The sequence below is a fragment of the Schistocerca americana genome, chromosome 6 (genome assembly GCF_021461395.2).
Source record: "Schistocerca americana isolate TAMUIC-IGC-003095 chromosome 6, iqSchAmer2.1, whole genome shotgun sequence".
Lineage (NCBI taxonomy): Eukaryota > Metazoa > Arthropoda > Insecta > Orthoptera > Acrididae > Schistocerca > Schistocerca americana.
Window position 1 is genome coordinate 376,340,192 of NC_060124.1, and position 20,361 is coordinate 376,360,552.

The following is a 20,361-nucleotide window of genomic DNA, read 5'->3' on the forward strand; positions in this document are numbered from 1 at the left end:
AAATGACTCGTTGCCAATCATCAGCTATCCAGTGGAGTCGCTCTACACCAGCTCAAGGGTCCCTCATCACTGGCTGAAGAAATATGTGGCTTATCAGGAGCTGCTCGACAAGCGTTCCACATTACTTTTTTAATCCCCTGCGCAAATCATTGTGCTAGCTTGACTACTGGTAGCACTTGGAACTCACGAATCATTCCTTCCACTGATTTCGTGCTCATCGGTCCCTGTATGCCAGTATATGAGGTCTGTATTTTTTTTCTTTTTTTTTAGGTGTGATTGTTCCTTCGCGTTTTCACCTTACAATCACAACACAGACAGCCGACATTGGTAGCCTTAGATCGGCTAGAATGTCCCTGATGAATTTTTCACTCTGGTGACATCCACTGACTGCTCAATGTTGGAAGTCACTTAGCTCTCCTGACCAATCATTTCTGCTGTTACTGCCCCCCCCCCCCCCCAGTGACAACATGACACCCCGCCTCCTTTTGTAATGGCGGATCCTCATAAAAAAAAGGTTCATATGGCTCACAGCACTATGTGACTTAACATCTGAGGTCATCAGTCCCCTAGAACTTAGAACTACTTAAACCTAATTAACTTAAGAACATCACACACATTCATGCCCGAGGCAGGATTCGAACCTGCGACCGTAGCGGTCACGCGGTTCCAGACTGACGTGCCTAGAACCGCACGGCCACACCGGCCGGCCGAGCGGTTCTAGGCGCTTCAGTCTGGAACCGCGTGACCGCTACGGTCGCATGTTCGAATCCTGCCTCGGGCATGGATGTGTGTGATGTCCTTAGGTTAGTTAGATTTAAGTAGTTCTAAATTCTAGGAGACTGATGACCTCAGATGTTAAGTCCCATAGTGCTCAGAGTCATTCGAACCATTTTGGATACAAACAGGCACAGCCATCTACTGGCCCATGTGGTTCTAATCTCATCATAAAGAAAGTAGGTGTTCGTCGTAATTTGAACAAATACAGGTCGCAAGATTTTATTCTGTATAAACATGTTTCAAAGGTATGATGATCCGTAAGAAGCAAAAGCGATGCATGTTACATGTACCTGTTAAGCCAAAGGCATGTGACGATCTCACCCATGTACGTGAAACATACAGCATTGTTGATGCAATGGAAATGGATGATGGCTGGTTTTATTATGCAGGCACAATATTTGTTTTCAAATCTTACAGTTCTGCATACATGTATGATATTATTTACGAAAAGAAAGAAATATCAGTTCATTATAACGTAAGTAAGTCAAAACTATGAAAACTGTAGAAACTGTAGGAAAAACTATTTTCTTATAACTTTGGTTAGAATTTAAATGTAGGATTAACTTCTTGTATAGGGTGATTGAAAACTTGTTTGGGCTGAAGAAGCTGATAAGGTTCTTCTTCAGATGTGGGATGATGCTGATGTCCATTATGGAAGTATTTCTGACCTGAATGATGATGAATACTTGCCCTCAGATACTAAAGAGAAGGAAGGCAGTGATGAGGGGGAAGAGGAAGATAATGAAGATGACGACATTCACCATGACGATGCTGTATGTACCCTTGTACGTGAAACACCAGTTTTTAACCGCAGATCTGCACCGTTCGTAAATTTTAATAAAAAGACGTATCACACGAAAGCAGGCCCAAGAGCGCCTTTCTCGTGAGACCACGTTGTCTCAATTCAAAATTTAGTAATGTGTCTTTTGATTTGTTCGTACAGGGCAAGACTTTGAGTTTAGAGACACACACCACGTGAGACTGCCCAGCGATAATGCCCGAGCCGGCCATAGTAATGCCACCTGGCAGACTACTTCGGTACAAAAACAGAACTTAAGTTCGTGGTGCACTTGCACGTTCAATTCAAAGGAGTGGTCGCGAGCAGCTGACGCCTTTTGACTTAATTAACGTAATAATCTCTTCTTTTAGTGTGACACTTCTATATTTTGAGTTCCATGTCACCTTTCGCAGCTTTCAGAATTTTTATATGATCCTCGTCTCTGGGAGGAAAGTTACTGACTTACATCAGACTTCGCGTCAATGATTAAACTTTAAATGCCTCCAAAGTGCGATATGGACTGAGAGTATGTGGTATTCCATCCATGGGAACAACACACAACAACAAGCTCTCGTCCACACGACTCATACACACATTCGACATTTCACAACAGGTCGCAGGGGGCAACAGCGAAGCACTAACGCTGGCGTCCTGGCAGGGACGTTAATGTGAGATCCCCACAACAGTCCCAAAATTACATTTCCTGAAAATAAGACTGACTTTTGATAAATACTAATCAGGCGTTCCAGGATATTTTCTCAATTTTTCTTTTCCTTGTGTTTAGACAATGAATGAGGCGTCGAAGAAGAAATGAAGACGGAACCCATCCGCTTTAACACGTGGCATCATCGAAATGGTGGATATAGTCAGCGAAACCTAATATGCACAAAATAGGTCCCATAACAATGCTGCAGTAATCTGATGTCATCATGCTCCTTGGCTTCATCAACTCACAACCAAATAGTCACCATTCAACCTTCGTTCCAACAAGTATTGTGCAGAGTGAATCTGAAATCTATCGGTAAAAATTTCGGATGTTGTTTAGGGATATTTTCTGAGTATTAAGAGGGAATTCCTGGTATTTTAATTTAAATTATCACTAGCTAACGCAGATGGGGGGGGGGGGGGGGGACAGTAAGGAAAAAAGGTAAGCGAGCTACTAGAGGTCCGAGAGTTTTGGGTCCCGGAGTATTCATAGTCACGTAATTGCACATTCAAGGTACGCGCACCAATTTCCGTGCGAATCAAAATACAGCATTCTAGAAATTCAAATGACCTTCAAAAAATTAGAATGGGAATTGGCCAGAACCCTCTCTTTGTACCGCAGAGGAGCACAGGGACGGTCAAAAATTTGACCACCCCTTTATAGACTGGTTTGGGAGGTAGACGTGGTCTCATACCGTATTTTGGTAACGTATGTGGTTGGTATGGATTAGTCAAGGAAGTTGAATTAGTAGTTCATATATCTGTAACTAGTGCAGAGATGTGTCTTTATTTAGAGCTGCAAATATGCCATTATTCATTTTAATGAAACTTTATTATACCACATTCACTATGCGATCAAAAGTATCAGGACACCCCAAAAGCATACGTTTTTCATATTGGATGCGTTTTGCTGTCACCTACTGCCAGGTACGCCATATCAGCGACCTCAGTAGTCATTAGACATCGTGAGAGAGCAGAATGGGGTGCTCCGCGGAACTCATGTACTTCGAACGTGGTCAGGTGATTGGGTGTCACTCGTGTCATACGTCTGTTCGCGAGATTTCCACACTCCTATACATCCCTAGCTCCACTGTTTCCAATGTGGAAACATAAAGAGACACGTATAGAACAAAATCGTACAGGCCGACCTCGTGTGTTGACTGACAGAGACAGCCAACAGTGGAAGAGGGTCGTAATGTGTAATAGGCAGCCATCTATCCAGCCCATTACAAAGGAATTCCAAGCTGCATCAGGATCCACTGCAAGCACTGCAAGTGCTATGACAGTTAGGTAGAAGGTGAGAAAACTTGGATTTCATTGTCGAGCGGCTGCTCATAAGCCACACATCACGCCGGTAAATGCCACACGACGCCTCTCTTGGTGTAGGGAGCGTAAACATTGGACGCTTGAACAGTGGAAAAACGTTCTGTGGAGTGACGAATCACGGTACACAATGTGGCTATCCGATGACAAATGCCTCTGAGCACTATGGGACTTAACATCTTAGGTCATCAGTCCCCTAGAACTTAGAACTACTTAAACCTAACTAACCTAAGGACATCACACACTTCCATGCCCGAGGCAGGATTCGAACCTGAGACCGTAGCAGCAGCGCGGTTCCAGACTGAAGCGCCTAGAACCGCTCGGCAATAGCGGCCGGCCGGATCCGCCTCTCCTGACGCCTAATTGTCATTTACGCAATAATAGGGGAGTCCGATCTGATAGTGTATTAATGCCTGACTGTGAAATGAGTTTCGCCTTACAGAAGAAGATCGTGCTAGACAATATAGTTGCCATCCGAATATTATGATGTTAATCTCCCTGAATAAGAACTTTCACCTCATAACAAACGATAACGAATATTATGTTGAAAACAATGATCTGGCGCTGCTGCTGCTCTGAACTGCACACACAGCAAACTCCGACTGGGCAATTTACTGTAGATAGCTGTAAATACTCTGAAAGACAGGAGGAGAATCCATATCGAAGTAAAGGCTGTGCATTCCTTAGGATGGCGAGACAATAAAACGGAGGACCATACTACAGTGGTGGATGTGTATAAAGTCACGTAGAGGCTAGGTTCGACAAAGGTAATGAAAAGTAATGAAAAAATGAAAACCAAATTTTGACAGAAAAATATTATAATACCCACAAATACTGCACGTGTAAGGTGAATCTATGTGGGTGTTTAAAACCCGTTTCAAATACCGCGCAAAAGTCATCAAAATATCGGTATATCACATGACCAAAAAGTATTACATTAACGACATTACTCTTGTCTTTCGCCGAGAGAGAGAGAGAGAGAGAGAGAGAGAGAGAGAGAGAGAGAGAGAGAGAGAGAGAGAGGGAGAGAGAGAGAGTGTTTACCACCGATATTCACAGGTATGGTTATTCCAAACAGACGCAAACAGCCGGCCGGCGTGGACGAGCGGTTCTGGTTCAAATGGCTCTGAGCACTATGGGACTCAACATCTGTGGTCATCAGTCCCCTAGAACTTAGAACTACTTAAACCTAATTAACTTAAGAACATCACACACATTCATGCCCGAGGCAGGATTCGAACCTGCGACCGTAGCGGTCACGCGGTTCCAGACTGACGTGCCTAGAACCGCACGGCCACACCGGCCGGCCGAGCGGTTCTAGGCGCTTCAGTCTGGAACCGCGTGACCGCTACGGTCGCATGTTCGAATCCTGCCTCGGGCATGGATGTGTGTGATGTCCTTAGGTTAGTTAGATTTAAGTAGTTCTAAATTCTAGGAGACTGATGACCTCAGATGTTAAGTCCCATAGTGCTCAGAGTCATTCGAACCATTTTGGATACAAACAGGCACAGCCATCTACTGGCCCATGTGGTTCTAATCTCATCATAAAGAAAGTAGGTGTTCGTTGTAATTTGAACAAATACAGGTCGCAAGATTTTATTCTGTATAAACATGTTTCAAAGGTATGATGATCCGTAAGAAGCAAAAGCGATGCATGTTACATGTACCTGTTAAGCCAAAGGCATGTGACGATCTCACCCATGTACGTGAAACATACAGCATTGTTGATGCAATGGAAATGGATGATGGCTGGTTTTATTATGCAGGCACAATATTTGTTTTCAAATCTTACAGTTCTGCATACATGTATGATATTATTTACGAAAAGAAAGAAATATCAGTTCATTATAACGTAAGTAAGTCAAAACTATGAAAACTGTAGAAACTGTAGGAAAAACTATTTTCTTATAACTTTGGTTAGAATTTAAATGTAGGATTAACTTCTTGTATAGGGTGATTGAAAACTTGTTTGGGCTGAAGAAGCTGATAAGGTTCTTCTTCAGATGTGGGATGATGCTGATGTCCATTATGGAAGTATTTCTGACCTGAATGATGATGAATACTTGCCCTCAGATACTAAAGAGAAGGAAGGCAGTGATGAGGGGGAAGAGGAAGATAATGAAGATGACGACATTCACCATGACGATGCTGTATGTACCCTTGTACGTGAAACACCAGTTTTTAACCGCAGATCTGCACCGTTCGTAAATTTTAATAAAAAGACGTATCACACGAAAGCAGGCCCAAGAGCGCCTTTCTCGTGAGACCACGTTGTCTCAATTCAAAATTTAGTAATGTGTCTTTTGATTTGTTCGTACAGGGCAAGACTTTGAGTTTAGAGACACACACCACGTGAGACTGCCCAGCGATAATGCCCGAGCCGGCCATAGTAATGCCACCTGGCAGACTACTTCGGTACAAAAACAGAACTTAAGTTCGTGGTGCACTTGCACGTTCAATTCAAAGGAGTGGTCGCGAGCAGCTGACGCCTTTTGACTTAATTAACGTAATAATCTCTTCTTTTAGTGTGACACTTCTATATTTTGAGTTCCATGTCACCTTTCGCAGCTTTCAGAATTTTTATATGATCCTCGTCTCTGGGAGGAAAGTTACTGACTTACATCAGACTTCGCGTCAATGATTAAACTTTAAATGCCTCCAAAGTGCGATATGGACTGAGAGTATGTGGTATTCCATCCATGGGAACAACACACAACAACAAGCTCTCGTCCACACGACTCATACACACATTCGACATTTCACAACAGGTCGCAGGGGGCAACAGCGAAGCACTAACGCTGGCGTCCTGGCAGGGACGTTAATGTGAGATCCCCACAACAGTCCCAAAATTACATTTCCTGAAAATAAGACTGACTTTTGATAAATACTAATCAGGCGTTCCAGGATATTTTCTCAATTTTTCTTTTCCTTGTGTTTAGACAATGAATGAGGCGTCGAAGAAGAAATGAAGACGGAACCCATCCGCTTTAACACGTGGCATCATCGAAATGGTGGATATAGTCAGCGAAACCTAATATGCACAAAATAGGTCCCATAACAATGCTGCAGTAATCTGATGTCATCATGCTCCTTGGCTTCATCAACTCACAACCAAATAGTCACCATTCAACCTTCGTTCCAACAAGTATTGTGCAGAGTGAATCTGAAATCTATCGGTAAAAATTTCGGATGTTGTTTAGGGATATTTTCTGAGTATTAAGAGGGAATTCCTGGTATTTTAATTTAAATTATCACTAGCTAACGCAGATGGGGGGGGGGGGGGGGGACAGTAAGGAAAAAAGGTAAGCGAGCTACTAGAGGTCCGAGAGTTTTGGGTCCCGGAGTATTCATAGTCACGTAATTGCACATTCAAGGTACGCGCACCAATTTCCGTGCGAATCAAAATACAGCATTCTAGAAATTCAAATGACCTTCAAAAAATTAGAATGGGAATTGGCCAGAACCCTCTCTTTGTACCGCAGAGGAGCACAGGGACGGTCAAAAATTTGACCACCCCTTTATAGACTGGTTTGGGAGGTAGACGTGGTCTCATACCGTATTTTGGTAACGTATGTGGTTGGTATGGATTAGTCAAGGAAGTTGAATTAGTAGTTCATATATCTGTAACTAGTGCAGAGATGTGTCTTTATTTAGAGCTGCAAATATGCCATTATTCATTTTAATGAAACTTTATTATACCACATTCACTATGCGATCAAAAGTATCAGGACACCCCAAAAGCATACGTTTTTCATATTGGATGCGTTTTGCTGTCACCTACTGCCAGGTACGCCATATCAGCGACCTCAGTAGTCATTAGACATCGTGAGAGAGCAGAATGGGGTGCTCCGCGGAACTCATGTACTTCGAACGTGGTCAGGTGATTGGGTGTCACTCGTGTCATACGTCTGTTCGCGAGATTTCCACACTCCTATACATCCCTAGCTCCACTGTTTCCAATGTGGAAACATAAAGAGACACGTATAGAACAAAATCGTACAGGCCGACCTCGTGTGTTGACTGACAGAGACAGCCAACAGTGGAAGAGGGTCGTAATGTGTAATAGGCAGCCATCTATCCAGCCCATTACAAAGGAATTCCAAGCTGCATCAGGATCCACTGCAAGCACTGCAAGTGCTATGACAGTTAGGTAGAAGGTGAGAAAACTTGGATTTCATTGTCGAGCGGCTGCTCATAAGCCACACATCACGCCGGTAAATGCCACACGACGCCTCTCTTGGTGTAGGGAGCGTAAACATTGGACGCTTGAACAGTGGAAAAACGTTCTGTGGAGTGACGAATCACGGTACACAATGTGGCTATCCGATGACAAATGCCTCTGAGCACTATGGGACTTAACATCTTAGGTCATCAGTCCCCTAGAACTTAGAACTACTTAAACCTAACTAACCTAAGGACATCACACACTTCCATGCCCGAGGCAGGATTCGAACCTGAGACCGTAGCAGCAGCGCGGTTCCAGACTGAAGCGCCTAGAACCGCTCGGCAATAGCGGCCGGCCGGATCCGCCTCTCCTGACGCCTAATTGTCATTTACGCAATAATAGGGGAGTCCGATCTGATAGTGTATTAATGCCTGACTGTGAAATGAGTTTCGCCTTACAGAAGAAGATCGTGCTAGACAATATAGTTGCCATCCGAATATTATGATGTTAATCTCCCTGAATAAGAACTTTCACCTCATAACAAACGATAACGAATATTATGTTGAAAACAATGATCTGGCGCTGCTGCTGCTCTGAACTGCACACACAGCAAACTCCGACTGGGCAATTTACTGTAGATAGCTGTAAATACTCTGAAAGACAGGAGGAGAATCCATATCGAAGTAAAGGCTGTGCATTCCTTAGGATGGCGAGACAATAAAACGGAGGACCATACTACAGTGGTGGATGTGTATAAAGTCACGTAGAGGCTAGGTTCGACAAAGGTAATGAAAAGTAATGAAAAAATGAAAACCAAATTTTGACAGAAAAATATTATAATACCCACAAATACTGCACGTGTAAGGTGAATCTATGTGGGTGTTTAAAACCCGTTTCAAATACCGCGCAAAAGTCATCAAAATATCGGTATATCACATGACCAAAAAGTATTACATTAACGACATTACTCTTGTCTTTCGCCGAGAGAGAGAGAGAGAGAGAGAGAGAGAGAGAGAGAGAGAGGGAGAGAGAGAGAGTGTTTACCACCGATATTCACAGGTATGGTTATTCCAAACAGACGCAAACAGCCGGCCGGCGTGGACGAGCGGTTCTGGTTCAAATGGCTCTGAGCACTATGGGACTCAACATCTGTGGTCATCAGTCCCCTAGAACTTAGAACTACTTAAACCTAATTAACTTAAGAACATCACACACATTCATGCCCGAGGCAGGATTCGAACCTGCGACCGTAGCGGTCACGCGGTTCCAGACTGACGTGCCTAGAACCGCACGGCCACACCGGCCGGCCGAGCGGTTCTAGGCGCTTCAGTCTGGAACCGCGTGACCGCTACGGTCGCATGTTCGAATCCTGCCTCGGGCATGGATGTGTGTGATGTCCTTAGGTTAGTTAGATTTAAGTAGTTCTAAATTCTAGGAGACTGATGACCTCAGATGTTAAGTCCCATAGTGCTCAGAGTCATTCGAACCATTTTGGATACAAACAGGCACAGCCATCTACTGGCCCATGTGGTTCTAATCTCATCATAAAGAAAGTAGGTGTTCGTTGTAATTTGAACAAATACAGGTCGCAAGATTTTATTCTGTATAAACATGTTTCAAAGGTATGATGATCCGTAAGAAGCAAAAGCGATGCATGTTACATGTACCTGTTAAGCCAAAGGCATGTGACGATCTCACCCATGTACGTGAAACATACAGCATTGTTGATGCAATGGAAATGGATGATGGCTGGTTTTATTATGCAGGCACAATATTTGTTTTCAAATCTTACAGTTCTGCATACATGTATAATATTATTTACGAAAAGAAAGAAATATCAGTTCATTATAACGTAAGTAAGTCAAAACTATGAAAACTGTAGAAACTGTAGGAAAAATTATTTTCTTATAACTTTGGTTAGAATTTAAATGTAGGATTAACTTCTTGTATAGGGTGATTGAAAACTTGTTTGGGCTGAAGAAGCTGATAAGGTTCTTCTTCAGATGTGGGATGATGCTGATGTCCATTATGGAAGTATTTCTGACCTGAATGATGATGAATACTTGCCCTCAGATACTAAAGAGAAGGAAGGCAGTGATGAGGGGGAAGAGGAAGATAATGAAGATGACGACATTCACCATGACGATGCTGTATGTACCCTTGTACGTGAAACACCAGTTTTTAACCGCAGATCTGCACCGTTCGTAAATTTTAATAAAAAGACGTATCACACGAAAGCAGGCCCAAGAGCGCCTTTCTCGTGAGACCACGTTGTCTCAATTCAAAATTTAGTAATGTGTCTTTTGATTTGTTCGTACAGGGCAAGACTTTGAGTTTAGAGACACACACCACGTGAGACTGCCCAGCGATAATGCCCGAGCCGGCCATAGTAATGCCACCTGGCAGACTACTTCGGTACAAAAACAGAACTTAAGTTCGTGGTGCACTTGCACGTTCAATTCAAAGGAGTGGTCGCGAGCAGCTGACGCCTTTTGACTTAATTAACGTAATAATCTCTTCTTTTAGTGTGACACTTCTATATTTTGAGTTCCATGTCACCTTTCGCAGCTTTCAGAATTTTTATATGATCCTCGTCTCTGGGAGGAAAGTTACTGACTTACATCAGACTTCGCGTCAATGATTAAACTTTAAATGCCTCCAAAGTGCGACATGGACTGAGAGTATGTGGTATTCCATCCATGGGAACAACACACAACAACAAGCTCTCGTCCACACGACTCATACACACATTCGACATTTCACAACAGGTCGCAGGGGGCAACAGCGAAGCACTAACGCTGGCGTCCTGGCAGGGACGTTAATGTGAGATCCCCACAACAGTCCCAAAATTACATTTCCTGAAAATAAGACTGACTTTTGATAAATACTAATCAGGCGTTCCAGGATATTTTCTCAATTTTTCTTTTCCTTGTGTTTAGACAATGAATGAGGCGTCGAAGAAGAAATGAAGACGGAACCCATCCGCTTTAACACGTGGCATCATCGAAATGGTGGATATAGTCAGCGAAACCTAATATGCACAAAATAGGTCCCATAACAATGCTGCAGTAATCTGATGTCATCATGCTCCTTGGCTTCATCAACTCACAACCAAATAGTCACCATTCAACCTTCGTTCCAACAAGTATTGTGCAGAGTGAATCTGAAATCTATCGGTAAAAATTTCGGATGTTGTTTAGGGATATTTTCTGAGTATTAAGAGGGAATTCCTGGTATTTTAATTTAAATTATCACTAGCTAACGCAGATGGGGGGGGGGGGGGGGGGGGACAGTAAGGAAAAAAGGTAAGCGAGCTACTAGAGGTCCGAGAGTTTTGGGTCCCGGAGTATTCATAGTCACGTAATTGCACATTCAAGGTACGCGCACCAATTTCCGTGCGAATCAAAATACAGCATTCTAGAAATTCAAATGACCTTCAAAAAATTAGAATGGGAATTGGCCAGAACCCTCTCTTTGTACCGCAGAGGAGCACAGGGACGGTCAAAAATTTGACCACCCCTTTATAGACTGGTTTGGGAGGTAGACGTGGTCTCATACCGTATTTTGGTAACGTATGTGGTTGGTATGGATTAGTCAAGGAAGTTGAATTAGTAGTTCATATATCTGTAACTAGTGCAGAGATGTGTCTTTATTTAGAGCTGCAAATATGCCATTATTCATTTTAATGAAACTTTATTATACCACATTCACTATGCGATCAAAAGTATCAGGACACCCCAAAAGCATACGTTTTTCATATTGGATGCGTTTTGCTGTCACCTACTGCCAGGTACGCCATATCAGCGACCTCAGTAGTCATTAGACATCGTGAGAGAGCAGAATGGGGTGCTCCGCGGAACTCATGTACTTCGAACGTGGTCAGGTGATTGGGTGTCACTCGTGTCATACGTCTGTTCGCGAGATTTCCACACTCCTATACATCCCTAGCTCCACTGTTTCCAATGTGGAAACATAAAGAGACACGTATAGAACAAAATCGTACAGGCCGACCTCGTGTGTTGACTGACAGAGACAGCCAACAGTGGAAGAGGGTCGTAATGTGTAATAGGCAGCCATCTATCCAGCCCATTACAAAGGAATTCCAAGCTGCATCAGGATCCACTGCAAGCACTGCAAGTGCTATGACAGTTAGGTAGAAGGTGAGAAAAACTTGGATTTCATTGTCGAGCGGCTGCTCATAAGCCACACATCACGCCGGTAAATGCCACACGACGCCTCTCTTGGTGTAGGGAGCGTAAACATTGGACGCTTGAACAGTGGAAAAACGTTCTGTGGAGTGACGAATCACGGTACACAATGTGGCTATCCGATGACAAATGCCTCTGAGCACTATGGGACTTAACATCTTAGGTCATCAGTCCCCTAGAACTTAGAACTACTTAAACCTAACTAACCTAAGGACATCACACACTTCCATGCCCGAGGCAGGATTCGAACCTGCGACCGTAGCGGTCACGCGTTTTACAGACTGAAGCGCCTAGAACCGCACGGCCACACTGGCCGGCTATCGGATGACACAGTGTGAGTAAGGCGAATTCCCGGTGAACGTCATCCGCCAGCGTGTGTAGAGCTAACAGTAAAATGCGGAGGCGGTGGTGTTTGGTTGCACCCCCTGTTGTTTTGCGTATCACGGTCACAGAAAAGGCGTACATTGATGTTTTAAGCAACTTCTTCCTTCCCACTGCTGAAGAGCAATTCGAGCATGGCGATTGCATCTTTCAACACGATCGAGCACATGTTCATAATGCAAGGCCTGTGGCTTAGTGGTTACACGACAATAACATCTCTGTAATGGACTGGCCTGCACAGAGTCCTAACCTGAATCCTTTAGAACAGCTTTGGGATATTTAGAACGCCGACTTCGTGTCAGGCCTCACCGACCGACATCGATACCTATCCTCAGTGCAGCACTAAGTGAAGAATGGGCTGCCATTCCCTAAGAAACCTTCCAGTACCTGATTGAACGTATGCCTGCCAGAGTGGAAGCTGTCATCAAGGCTAAGGGTGGGGTAACACCATATTGAATTCCAGCATTACCGATGGAGGGCGCCACGAATTTGTAAGTCATTTTCAGCCAGGTGTTCGGATACTTCCTATCACAAAGTATATTTTTAAAGCCCCTACTAGTCGACTAGTTAGGCTGATTTGATAAGCAATTCAAAACTAGCATGCCCTTTATTCAATCAAGTACAGCGGTTCCAAACCTTTCTGAAACAGTTACCTCTGCGTGCAATTAGACAATAAATATCATCGCTCCTGCTTCGCCTCTTACCCCAATACCGTCAGCATTAGCGCCTAACTAAACTTAGAATGAAAAAGAGTTTATTGAGTTTTAAAACGACGGGAGGTAATTGAAATTTGGGCTAATGAATCAGTGAGACAATCGGTACTGCTTATTTCTAACGACCTTTTGTTATAAAATGGTGAAGCAGTTTTCATTGCATCGTGAATCCTACCTACAACTCCTTCTCAGAAAAGAGATCCAACGATCCACATTGAGAGTAGACTCTTGTTACAAAACATACTTCCTCTGCACATCAAAAACTTTGTCTCTCCCGCCGCCATGCTGGTCTTCGACGTCGAAATCACTGTTCTCGAACTGTTGAAACCATTCCCTGCACATTTTTCAATAATATGTGACTCACCGTAAGTCTTGCACAGCATTATACGAGCCTCAGCCGTAGATTTCTTCATATTAAAGCAGAAGGTTAAAACTTCCAGCACAACTGGGCTTGGAAGTTGACACATTCAATCGAGAATAACTTTATGATGCAACCACAAACTGACTAATATTTTTATGTTCACAAATGCCTAAGCTTATTGTATGACACTTCCGACCTATCACCTGCACCTGCACCACCACTTTCCACTACTGCCATCTATGCACAACGGTGGAAGCATAGTTGTAGACCTCTTACGTCGAGTACGGCTCCATTGAGTGCAATAGAATAGCGGCACAACGATGTTATACTGACCTGTTATCACAGCAACAGCAGCTACAGAACAGTGCATTTGCATCTTAGGATTGTTGAATTACCTGCGCTTTGTGTTGGGCGTTTTGGTGATCGTCCCATATTCGCCTCTTCACTGTTTTCATAGAATTTGAGCAGGAAGAGGTGATATAGGTAACAAACCGAATAAAAATTTAGATAACAGGCCGAATAAATCATAGAAACATTATTACTCAGTAACGAGCCACCGGAGACGACGGGTCCCATAGAACAAAATACTCACGAGGGAGGTGAGAAACCACGGTCGCTCAGAGCAGTACGTAATGTGCTTAGAATCATAATCGCTGATCCCAGAAACAGTGGTAAGGGATTTTCATGCAAAACTGCGCTTCTTATATCTTGATGAATTTGAAATATCATCTGTTCGTGGTGTACTTTGGTGACACAGTGAAAAAAAAATATCTATGTAATGAGACCAAAACTACACATATTTCTCTGGCATGATTTATTACAATATTCCCTAACATTTTATTACTGACCTGATATTGATGCAGTGTATGGGATTGCAGTGAAATGGTTGAAGCAAAGTGGAGCAGAACAATATGCAACATTTGATTAAAGCCACGTTTTCACATTAAACATCATTTCTGCATTCAAGCAGTCCAATAACAAACACCACATTGTTTACGGTTTTAGGTAATGATGCTGATATGTCAATCTCAAAAGTGATGTTGAATGTGAAAAAGCAACTTTAGTTAGATGTGCATATCGGTCTGCTCCACTCTGCTCGGACCATTTCATTGAAATTCCACAGCTGTACTTTGAAGAATGAATAGCTGCGCAACACTAGCAGGTCAGCAGAAAAATGATTGTTGTTCAGATAGCGTAATTATTTTAAGCAGAGGGAAATGTAGCGATAAAAGACAACACAGAAATATGTGGGTTTTTGGTCTTATTGTACCAGTTTTGTTTCCGGGTGTTACTCAAGTTTCTGTGATAGTGCTTTAACAGATGATCATTCAAATGTCTCTTGTGCTAAGACGCGCCGTTTTGTATGCGAGTGGCTCATACCGCTGTTTTTTGGGTGAGAGATTTAAATTGTAAGAACGTTTTCGTACGGCTCAGAGCGTTCGAACCATGTACTTCCCTTGTCGACAAGTACCCCAGAACAACTTTCGAAGTTTTGTCAGTGGAGTTCAGGTTCACCCGCAGGAGCAAAATAATGTTTTCATTATCCTGTTCTTATTTCTTTTTGCGCACACGAAATGTTAGCACATAATATCATCATTACGCAGTAAAGCCAGAGTCAGGTATAGGTACGTTCAATGTGCCCTTGAAATTACTAGTCCTCAGGAGAGTCGAGTTCAAAGAAACGTTTTTGAAACCCTCCGTTGCCAAGTTCATTGTAAGTGCTATGCGATGATCATTTCTCTCTCTGTCTCTCTCTCTTTCTCTCTCTCTCACGCACACACACACACACTCACACACACACACACACACACCCACATAAACCCTTTCTGTGTCTCACACCATCTCTCATACACACGATTTCTCTCACATACACTCTTTCTGTATCTCTCTCACACACACACCCTCTCTCTCACAGTCGCTGTCTCACACCATCTCTCATACACACGTTTTCTCTCACATATACTCTTCCTGTATCTCCCTCACACACACACACACACACACACACACACACACACACACGCACGCACACACATACACTCTATGTATCTCACTCTCTCTCTCTCTCTCTCTCTCTCTCTCACTCACTCAGTTATTCACACACACACACACACTCACACACACACACACACACACACACACACACTCACATACACCCTCTCTCTCATAGTGTCTCACACCATCTCTCATACACATTTTCTCTCACATATACTCTTCATGTATCTCCCTCTCACACACACACACACACACACACACACACACACATACACTCTCTCTATATATCTCTCTCACTCTCTCTCTCTCTCTCTCTCTCTCACTCACTCAAACACACACACACACACACACACACACACACACACACATTTCACGAACAAATAGACCCATTTCCTGCCTACCACTGTGTCCCACCCCAGGTGAAGAGGATGAGGTTGTGTCAGAGATAATGACTGGTAGGTAAGCCAGCGCGCCTTGCGACAGGTGCGGTGTTGTGCTACGCCGCGCATCACGCACGGCAGTTTATCGCGTCCCGCCAGCGGCGACCGCCGGTGCCGTCGATGTGTTTATCGACCGCGGCGGCCGCCTTTCCGCTCGGCTTCTTTGTGATTCCCGGACCGCGCCGCGCCACAGCGCGATCCGCCTAACCTACACGGTCCGCGGAATTCAATTTACCGCTCGCCCGCCTCCCCCGGGTCTCCGTCTCCGCCCCCGCCCCGCCCCAGCCACCCCCGCCCATCCCGCGAGCGGCTGTCCTACTCCTGCCGCGCCGCCACGGACGTGTTCGATCGCTCAGGAGCGCACAGGCACTCGTGCTCCACGGCTACTCCCGATATTAATCATTAGTCCTTAACGGTAGATTAAAACTGCATGTGGCCTCGGAATAGATCATCTAGAGCGATAGAGACGCCGCAGATAATTTGTAGGAGATTAAAGCCGTGCTGCCGTCCGCGAGGGGCGCTCCGGAAGGCTGGCCCATGCGAAGGCAGAAGGATGCATCACCTCTCCACCTCACACAAAGTTATAATCCAGACTGATTCTACTGCTGAGTTAGTAGCAATGACACGGATGTCGTTCATTATCACTGTACCTGTTCCTATGCTGCAGAAGAACATCCGCAACTTATACAATGTAAATTTACTTGTTTCTTCTTTCAGAAAATATTTTAGTTCTGGATAATACTAAATTCTTTCTGTTACTTGCAGGTAAAAGGGGAAAGTGGGAATAATACTGGAAGCCCAAATTAAACCTAGACAGTTGCACTGTTAACGTATGAGGTGTGTCAATAAAGTGATGAGACTGATTTTCTTTGCGAGATGTGTCAACCCTGCAGGCTTGCATAGTCCCTATATCTTTGACCTTGGTCTATCAGCTGCTTCTAGTCCAAGCGGCACATCGATGCATCTACTCAGTCGTGAGTTGTGCTGTAATAAGTTAACAAGTGTTTGTATCTCTCGTCACGGAAATGGAACTGCATAATATTGCGCAACGGTATGCCATTTCTTTTTGCGTTAAATTGGATGAAAACGCGACGACAACTTACGGCAAGTTTCAGAAGGGTTTTGGAGAGCAGGTTATATCAAGAGCTCGAGTATTTCGTTCGCATAAAATGTTTAGTGAAGGCAGAACGAATGTTGAACATGAAGACCACAGTGGACGACCATCAACCTCACGGATGGATGTCAACTTGGCCAGCGTGCGTGAACTCGTACGATCTGATCGAATATTATCCGTGAAAAATGATTGCGGAAGAACTGAACATCAATCGATAAATGTTTCGTCTAATAATAACTGAAGATCTTGGTATGAGAAAGATTTGTGCAAAAATGGTCCCCAAAAATCTCACACCACAACAGCGAGAAACACGGAAACATGTGGCAGCCCATCTGTTACAGCAAACCGAAATCAATCCAGAATTGTTGAGCCGTGTTATCACTGGTGATGAAAGCTGGTTTTTTCAGTACGATCCAGAGACAAAACGCTAAAGTTCGCAATGGTGCTCAAAGGGATCCCCAGACCAAAAAAAGCTTGCATTTCAAAGTCAAAAGTTAAATGCATGCTTGTGTGCTTCTTTGAGTCCAAGGGAATTGTTCATAAAGAGCGGGTGCCTCCTGGGGAAACAGTTAACCAATATTACTAAAACGAAATTCTGGAAAGATTTCGTAAAAGAGTTCTTCGTGTCCGTGCCAACATTGCTGATAATTGGATTCTGCATCACGATAATGTTCCATTCCATACTGGAGTCAGTAGAGCAATTTTTAACCTCAAAACAAATTTCAGTACCACCTTATTCACCAGATACCGCTCCGTGCGACTTTTTTCTATTTCCAAGAGTCAAAACGGCGGTCAAGGGACACCATTTTCAAACAACACAAGATGTCCAAAAAGCTGTGACGAGGGTCTTGGAGCATATTACAGAAGATGAGTTGCAGAAATGTTACCATCAATGGCCAGGCGCGAATAGCCCGATCAGGTTATCCCACAGATTCTCGATTTGTTTTAAACCCGGAGAGTATGGTGTCCATGTAAGTACGGCCAAGAGAGTACAGTAAACTCTTCAAATTGGTTCAAATGGTCCCCAAGGATAGATACGTACTTGGGATGAGCCACTGTGCGTTCCACAATCACGAGCTCACCCAGAGTCCCTACTCCGGCCTGTACCCTTCCGAAGATTGTTGCAGGGTGTTTCCTATCACATGTTCCACGTCGTGCATGCCAACGGCCACATGTGCGCCGGAGAATGAAGCGTGATACATCTGAAAATGCCACCTGACACCATTCAGTGGCCCTCTAGTGGCGGTGTAGACGTGTAGATTCCAGCCTTTCTCACCAATGAACGGCAGTGACCACGGGTGCATGAACTGTGCATCAACTGCAGAGGCCCACATGCAGCAATGTTCACTAAAAAGTCGTTAAGGAGACACTGTTGGCAGTGACTTGCTTCATCTTGGCGGTAAATTGCTCAATAGTTGCACGTCTATTCGCCCATAGACATCTCTCTGCAGACGTCGTTCAGCCCTGTCATCTATAGCCCGTAGTACAGCATAGCTGCCTTGGTGCCGGTTTTGGATAGCGCCATTTTGCCTTCCACAGTAGCCGGCCGGTGTGACCGAGCGGTTCTAGGCGCTTCAGTCTGGAACCGCGCGACCGCTACGGTCGAAGATTCGAATCCTGCCTCGGGCATGGATGTGTGTGATGTCCTTAGGTTAGTTAGGTTTAAGTAGTTCTAAGTTCTAGGTGACTGATGACCTCAGATGTTAAGTCCCATAGTGCTCAGAGCCATTTGAACCATTTGAACCTTCCACAGTATACTTTAATCACGGCGGAAAGCGAATACAGACACACAGAATGTAAATATACAAAATACAAACGCACAGAACACAAACACAAGCAAAATATTAAAAAGAAAGAGCCAGAACAACAAGAAAATCGTACACTCTCACTTACAATGACAAAGCAGCCCACGGGTTAGGCAACATACTCAAAACCTAACGACTAGAAATAATCATCAGAAGAAATAACTCAGTATAGAGAAAAGTAATGAGTACCAATACAAGCTCGACACACCTGGTATTTAGCAGCTGACTTGCCAGGAGTGGAAATAGAGGATAAACAAGAAAAAACTTTCACATTAGACACACAGAACACAGAAGAATATTAAACAGTAAAAGCTGTCGTCCTACATTTGTTGAACACCCTACAGACATGAAACTCAGCCCAACGCACATCAACATCGACTTGAACTGCAGCGACAACTTCATACAAAAATTAGTAAATGAAGAAACCTACCAAATACAAAAAAGTCATAGTCAAAGGAAAATAAATAATAAATGAATACTTGGATCTCTGCACTAGAGCTCTGTTCTCTGCCCTCAAAGAACTATGAGACAATACACACACACACATAGACACAAATAAGCACACAAAATTTTCCACAACAATTCCAGTAGTGAAATTTCGACCTAGATAATTGTTTAGATTAATTTCTTTATAGTTGCAGATGACAGATTGTGAAAGGGAAACAACTACAATGCAAAACATAAAAATCCGGGAAAATTACAGAACATATATATACAAAATTTTGTTTCTGAAATTTGTAAATACTTTCTCAAAAACTCCAATTTGTTTGTTTACATGTAATAAAAAAGTTTCTCCTGTTTAAAAGAAAGGAAATAAAAGCTCACTGAGACGCTGCAACTTCTGTGAAACATGTCTGGGTAATAGAAAACAAAGGAAGAAACGTCTTTTGCTCAAGGCAGACCCCTCCAAAAACAAATTTATTTTGCAAGCAAACACATACAGAAGAGTTTTTACCTCAAGATGACTACTGATTTTATCTATTATTAACTTTTCTGACGATCACTGCGTGTACTGACTCATTCCATGACTGTGGAGACTTGCTCCTCAAAATGGTCCTACGGAAGTAGACATGTAAAATAATCAAATAAATCAAAAATACAAATGGATTGGCCTACACAGAGTTCGACCTGATTCCAATGGAACATCTTTGGTATGAGTAGAATAGGAACAGCCACGGTGTGCCCAGCTTGGCGCATGTAGCGCGTGCAGGCTCAGCTTTGCACGGCCATTCCCGGAAGTACCCGGCTGTGCGCCACATTGCATTAAGGTTGCGGTGCGGCGTTTTTCAGCAGGGCTATTTATTCGTGGTATGAAGGACGTTCACATGTCCAATGTTTCTTCGTACAAAAAGAGGCAGTCTGACGCTCTATCGTCACAATCCGATAAAATAAATGGGAATGACAGAAAAGGGGCACGACAATTCTCAATTCGCATAAGCCATAGGTACTGCATATTTGCTGTGAAACGACATTACAATACCATATAGAAACAATTTAAAGATTTAGTTGACAATGAAAGAGAAAGAAATTACAAGGATCGGCAGACGGGATTCATTGTTCTATACATCAAAAAGCACTTTGTGCTAAAGTTGCAGGCGT

At 43.6% G+C, this 20,361-nt stretch overlaps 1 protein-coding gene across 1 annotated transcript in view; it reads left to right on the forward strand.

Annotated features, from left to right (window-relative positions):
• The window catches only part of LOC124620155 (aspartate and glycine-rich protein-like), a 41,150-nt gene extending 24,500 nt beyond the window's left edge, over positions 1-16,650 (forward strand). The window contains exons 2-5 of the mRNA XM_047146824.1: positions 1,381-1,550; positions 5,587-5,733; positions 9,752-9,898; positions 16,609-16,650. Of these exons, the coding sequence (XP_047002780.1) occupies positions 1,381-1,550; positions 5,587-5,733; positions 9,752-9,898; positions 16,609-16,650 (506 nt within the window). The remainder of the gene's footprint in view (positions 1-1,380; positions 1,551-5,586; positions 5,734-9,751; positions 9,899-16,608) is intronic.
• Positions 16,651-20,361: the final 3,711 nt, after the last annotated feature.